We start from the raw sequence: 6,559 nt of genomic DNA, 5'->3' as shown, positions 1-6,559 counted from the left end.
AATTATAAATTAAGTCTACATTAAATATATTGAATATATTAAATATGTAGTTCGCACCCTACGCTGGTCCTGCAGTCGTACCTCGGCGACCGGTTCATCATGTACCGTGAGATACTGAAAAATAAAATATAAAAGTTCATTAAATCTATATTATATAAATTAAATATAATAAATAAATTAAATAAATTAAATATATCAAATAAATTAAATATGTTAAAAAAAAAAAAAAAAAACTTACCGCCCGAACTGGATATTCATATGTAATGTGCAAAAGTTCACTCAAATTAGCCATTCTTTGGTTTTGCAGCTGAACTAGTGTACACTTTTAGAACTTAAAGTGTGATAGGTATATATTTGATTTTTGTTGAATAAGAAAACCGTCTATATCGTGATTCTAATAGTCATTAACTTCAAATTAAAACAGGAACTAAAATTCAACATAGCACTTCACTGACAGCAGACTGACAACTGATTGCGAGAGCTGTGCGAAGTTTTATATTAACAATATACGTGACAATATGATATCATCCTTCGCCCAAGATGCCACGTGCAACGCCTCGGTTAAAGATATATTATCTTAATCAAAAGTATACCTCAGCTAAAAAGTATACGAGAAGACATCGCGCGAGGAGACATCGCGCTCAACGATTCAACGAAGAAACTTGAGCATTTTGTCCATTGCAGCATTTGAAGCACATATTTTATGCATATATTAAACAGCTATTAAAACAGCTATCGAAACGGGGCTATTGAACAGCTATTGAAAAGCTATTGAACAGCTATCGAACGGCTTTCAAACCGATATCAGTACACTGTAAACAGCTATTGAACAGCTATTGAACAGTTATCAGACAGCTATTGAACAGCTATCGAACCGCTATCGGTACACTGTAAACAGCTATCGGTACACTGTAAACAGCTATCGAACGGCTTTCAAACCGATATCAAGACACTGTAAACAGCTATTGAACAGCTATCAGACAGCTATTGAACAGCTATCGAACCGCTATCGGTACACTGTAAACAGCTATCGAACGGCTATCGAACGGCTATCGAACAGCTATCGAACTGCTATAAACAGATATCAAACAGCTATCGGTACATTGTATACAGTTACCAGTCTACTTTTGACTTATATCTATTATGTGGGTGATACGGAAATAAAACGTATTTATTTAAAAAATCTTACATTTATTTTAAAAATCTTACAATTATTCCTGGTGTTGCGACCACCAGTTGAATATTTTAAATACATTTTGCAAAGCACAATTCTTAGCGTGTCTTCCACACCGTATTGTATTACATGCATCTAAGCTACGTAGGGGTTCTACATCTTCATAATGTGCATCTAGAGTTTCAACGATCGCATTATCGCAATCGAGTATATCGGATAGCCATTGTCGTTTTTCAAGCCCCTTTACATATACGAGAGCTTCATCGTCTTCTGTTACAGCCTCTGTGATTAGACGTTTCGCCATGCTGTACGGGACCATCCCGTTTTCCCATCGCAAACCATGGTGATAAGCACTCAACCAGAAAGCGCAAGATTTGTCGGATCTTGTCAGTAAATTCCATGGTATAGGAAATAAAAAAATGTAGTGTGTGATAACAGTTCCTCTTCTCAGCACCGCTACTTCCTTGACGATAAATTTCTTGTCTACGACGAATCCTTGTAGATCCACAAACGTTGGTACGATCATGACGAGCATTTATTCGAAACAGCAGTCATATCAGTGTTAATCTCTCTTAAATTGAAGATAATTGCTGACGGTGCGATTTACATAATCTTGCGCACTACGTTGGACAGCGGGCAGTATTCGATAACACGATCGTGTATGATGAGGCAATAGGCGGTAGTATTGGCGGGTACATTCTCCTTGCAGTCAAATTCTATTCGTACATCCACGGTAGCGCTCTTGACGGATTCGTTTTGTCGCGAGCAGTCAATGACAGCAAACGGTCCTTTCTCGATAAACGAGAGTACATTGAGCAGCGTTTCGAAGCAGTCGATTCCATAATATGCCTTACGAAAACGCGCGTACATATCAAACAGGAGAGCGTATCTCTTTTGGTCGAAATCGAGATTCAAATCACCGTATGGATAAAACTCTGAATTGAGATAAAGCTTCACATTACTCAATTTACAATCGTCAAACACGCTCGCATCTTGAGACATGATATTCTTTCGACCGGTCTGAAGAGCAAAGATAACGTAACGCGGCTTCTCGAGTTGAGTCGCCGTTTTGACAGCCCATGTATGCTTCGTCGTACTCTGTAACAGAGGATACTCGTACAGATCCCATGAGCGAAAACTCATATTGAGATAACGACCGCTTTACAATGCTCGCAGCATTAATAGTTTAGTGATCTCGTTTAGCATAACATGAGGCATCCGCCATTGCACTTTGATCAGTTCAACCTCCGGCTCCGTCGCTGAATTTCCCAGTATACAATTGTTATCGTTGCGCGCTCGTATCAAAATCAATTCATGGCGAGCGTTAACAATCACGCGTTTGTAATCCTCGCAAAAGCCCAACAGCATGTTGAGCGGTACGCAAAAGTTAAAGTAACCTTCCGTTATGTCGGATCTAGAATTCCACCCAGTGTTTAGCGCAATCAAAGACTTGTCATATGTCAACGATACATAGTTCTTGAGAGTACTGGTAATTCCAACATTTCTGTTACGATCAATCTCCACACTGTTGAGTTCATATCGAATTTCATCAAACATGAACGCTATGCAATTATTTCCAAGCGTTGTTGGCGTCTCATCGTTCTTCTTCACGGTCAATCTTCCTTCAATGTAGAGAAAACTTTCGCATGGCAACGTGTATAAATCCTGCTGCTGTATAGGTATTCGTATCTCGTCGCTATGTCCAAACGTTGTATTGGCGTATGGATTGTACGTATGAAATTCAAACTTGACGATGCGATCGTCAAAGATCGGCTCACCGACAATGTTCAAGATATCAGCCATTTCGTACGATAAAACCCAACGACTTTAAAAATGCAACGTTGGACGCAGTGAGTCTTTTTCTACATGAAATCTCTACGTTAAAATCTCTAGTCTGTTCCGGTGGTTCATTCAGCACAAGCATCTCACGTTAGCGCCGTCGTCTCCGTACATGCAATATAACGGTAATCTCCTCTCCACGAAATTCAAGCAATCGGCCGTCTTGATCCACCACGCGAATTGTCAGATCGCGTAATGCTCCGTACGACGATCGGAAGGTAAATGATTTGCGTCGGCCTTTCCGATATCTTATATCCTGGTGGGACAATCGGTGAAAACTCGTGTATCGTGTGCACGCACTTGTCGTTGCTGTACGCACCTGCGGTCACGTTGCACTCAATACGAATAATGTTTACGTTGATGATATTTATCGGCACGTTTGATTCATGCCACTGTTGCGGTTCGAGCATGCGATTCGATGAAAATCCCAACAGCTGTCCAATGTTGTAAGGTTTGGTGAAATTTATCGAATAGGCGCATTTGATCTCACTCTTCATCGTATTGTTGTTGGCGCGAATTACCAGTGGATACTCGTCATCCTCCTTACGTTTTACACCACGAGAACGTAAAATTTCACGCTTCAAATACCGCTCTATATCGCGCAGTTCGTACGATCCTTCGGGAATCACAATTTCCTCATTGTCGAAATAAAACTTGTTGTTTGTCGAATTTACATTCGGTAGAGTGTAGTATGTTTCAAAGTCAGTCAGACCGAGCTCGTAATCATCATCGCTCAAATCTACCGCCGGAAAATAGCTCACGGCTAGAACACTACTTTTGCCCGTCAGCGTAAACGTCAGCAACATGTTTGAACGAATACTGAGTTAAACCGCGCAATGTCAGTCTTTAAATTGTTTATCACTCGTCCGTAGAAACTGTAGACACAACTGTCCGCAATTGCTCTGATTGTAACGTTGATAAGGTATGTGATTGTACTGGATTACACAGTTTGTTAGATATCGCTCGAGTTCCTTCGGCGGCCGGAGGTTACCAAAACTGTCGAAATATATGACACGATTCCCCCTTTTCGCGTACGCTACCCAATGCGTACCGGATCCCTCAGCGTTGTCTAGATTCACGATACCGCTCTCGTTTCGACGTACTCCTTCCACCGGTAATGTCGTACGCATAAAGATACCTCTGAAATACGGAATGCGCATACGTTTTGCAAGTTGTAGCAGTTGCACGTTGGTAGTTACACCTGTTGGTATTTTTAACGTCTCATCGACGTTTTTTTTTATCTCTTTACTACTTCTCGTCCACGCTTGTAGGGAGCGAGATAAACACCGTGACCTTCCATGACGCGATTATGACGTTGCATTTCTTCCAGCTGACGCTCCGCTGCTCTGCTATCATTTACAGCCTTGGCGACTCCCGCCGCTCCACCGACCAACGACCCGAGGACGCCCAGCAGCGGAAGAACAGGCAGAATACCGCCGCGTTTCGCTATCGGAAGTATCCTCTTACTCTTTCGCTTCTTTGTTTTCAAGCCCATACCCATCTTCGTTTTAGCCTTCATAGCTGCCCAAACAGCTGTGGCGGCGGCTCTCTCTGTGAGAGACTAATCTCTCGCGGTAATGTGTTTCCGCGCCTTTTTAGCGAGTATATTATCAGCCGCGTGCCGTTCAGTGAGACCGTTGTTGTGCGAATACGCTATATCGTGTTCGCGACACGCCGTGTCCAATTGGTTAATACCTCTGTTGCCTCTAGATAATCGTTTCTCCAAACGCGTCCCCGATCCACAAAACTGGTAACCGGGAATGTGCAGTTCGAAAGGAAGCGCGTTTATCGCTTTATTTAACAAGCCTCTGCCTCTCGACGGCATTCGCTACAATTCTTTATCAACGGTGCTGGACCGTTGATATGCGTTTGATGACTCGGCAAATTGTAATGCTTCAGACACCGACGGTGTCGTTGTACCTCCGAATCGGCTCGTATATGCTCAGGTAGTCTATTCCACAGAAGATCTATACAATTCTCAAACTCTCGCAGTAAAATAATTTTCGGTATATATACCAATTCTTTGGAGGATAAATCATTCGACACGATGAGAAACATTTTGATTACTGAGCGGTTACGCACTACGTAGCTCTCCAATAACAGCGAGATCATTCCACCGAGCGAGGCGCTTCCGAATTCAATCTTTATCTTTGATGACGTGGCATGCGACAAGCAAGACGCGATAAGGGAGTACTTTGCAATGGGTCGCCACGCGAACGTTGACTGCTTCTATCTCTGTCAGACTTATGCAAAGATACCGAAGCATCTTATACGTGACAATGCAAATCTGTTGATTCTGTTTAAGCAGGATGGAACCAACCTGAAACGCGTGTACAACGATCATGTCAATACCGACATGCTATACGAAGATTTCTGCGATTTGTGTCGTAAATGTTGGCAGCAAAAGTATGGATTTCTCGTAATTGATAAGGACAGCGCGCTTGCTAACGGACGATACAGAAAAGGATTTAATGACTTTGCGGTACCGTGAAACGATCAGTTGTCATCGATACACTGACTGTGCAACATGGATAGCAACAAAGATCACGAGAAGATAGCCATGGAGATTGCGAAAACGAGCGATTCAATTCGTAAAAAGTATCGCGCTTTGAAGACTGGTAAAATGGAGGAGGAGATCGCGTTGGAGAGACACTTTAAACCTATTACCGAACCGTTGAAACAAATTGTTGAAAACACTGTTGAATCGTCCAAGGATCCTATCAACATTGAAACATTCTTTTCGGAGAAAGACGAAGAACCGAAACCGAAGCGAAAACGACGGAACGATTCGTACGATAGTCCTATACAGGCTTCCACACCTGTGAAATCAGCGTTGAGTAGATCGATAACTGTACCATCCACTTTGAACGAAATGTCTGAAATAACAGGATCGCGCGAGTTATCGTACGACCACGCTCCATCCGTTGAAGAAGTATTCGAGATTGCCAATGAACCGCTTGTAACATCCATCCGACATCTGCTTCAAACATCCGAGGGGCAAGAAAAACTGCATGCAAACTATGGTCCGTTGGGACAGAAATATTTGAAAGCGGTCTTGAGCGGTAAGAAAGCTGTCAACATAGACGTCGTATATGGAGTCTACTTTAGCGACGAGGGAACGATGCTCGGTGACAAACATATCACCTTAAGCAAAAACGACGACATAATTATAGATGGAAAAAGATACGATGGAACACCGGGACTGTACGAATTGATTTTTATGAAATTTCCCAACGAAAGTATATGCACTGATGATGACATACAGACTTACAAGAACATTCTGTTGACAACAAACGCTTATCGACGTGGTCATAACGCTGGTAATCAAGTATTGGGTAACAAGGGACACAAGTACAAGAACATCATCGCACCATTGGTGTTGGGTAAAAAGGTTGGGACTGGTATAAAGAAAAAACTCGATTTGCCGTGCGCCATGTCATTAACCGACAACAGGATTGATTACGTACACTGGGACGATCCCAACGAACTTGTAGACCGTCTTCGATTGCTCGAAGTCTCGCGTCAGGCGGGTCACAACGGCCACGA

General features: G+C 42.4%; 2 protein-coding genes across 2 annotated transcripts in view; both read right to left on the bottom strand.

Annotated features, from left to right (window-relative positions):
* LOC108777069 (uncharacterized) overlaps positions 1–292 on the bottom strand; it is a 2,910-nt gene extending 2,618 nt beyond the window's left edge. Inside the window, exons 1-2 of the mRNA XM_018543864.1 lie at positions 239–292; positions 58–114 (exon numbers count right to left, since the gene is read on the bottom strand). Of these exons, the coding sequence (XP_018399366.1) occupies positions 58–114; positions 239–292 (111 nt within the window). The remainder of the gene's footprint in view (positions 1–57; positions 115–238) is intronic.
* Positions 293–1,777: 1,485 nt separating this feature from the next.
* Positions 1,778–2,317, bottom strand: LOC108777068 (uncharacterized). The gene has a single exon (XM_018543863.1). The coding sequence runs from the start codon at positions 2,315–2,317 to the stop codon at positions 1,778–1,780; it is 540 nt and encodes a 179-aa protein (XP_018399365.1).
* Between the last annotated feature and the right edge of the window lie 4,242 nt (positions 2,318–6,559).

The sequence above is a fragment of the Cyphomyrmex costatus genome, unplaced genomic scaffold (assembly GCF_001594065.2).
Source record: "Cyphomyrmex costatus isolate MS0001 unplaced genomic scaffold, Ccosl1.0 scaffold406, whole genome shotgun sequence".
Lineage (NCBI taxonomy): Eukaryota > Metazoa > Arthropoda > Insecta > Hymenoptera > Formicidae > Cyphomyrmex > Cyphomyrmex costatus.
Note: the sequence above shows the minus strand (reverse complement) of the source record. Positions and strands in the feature narration are given on the sequence as shown.

Bases quoted from the DNA above. Each gene is read 5' to 3' on its own strand.
- LOC108777068 (XM_018543863.1), bottom strand. From the start codon at position 2,317: ATGAGTTTTCGCTCATGGGATCTGTACGAGTATCCTCTGTTACAGAGT.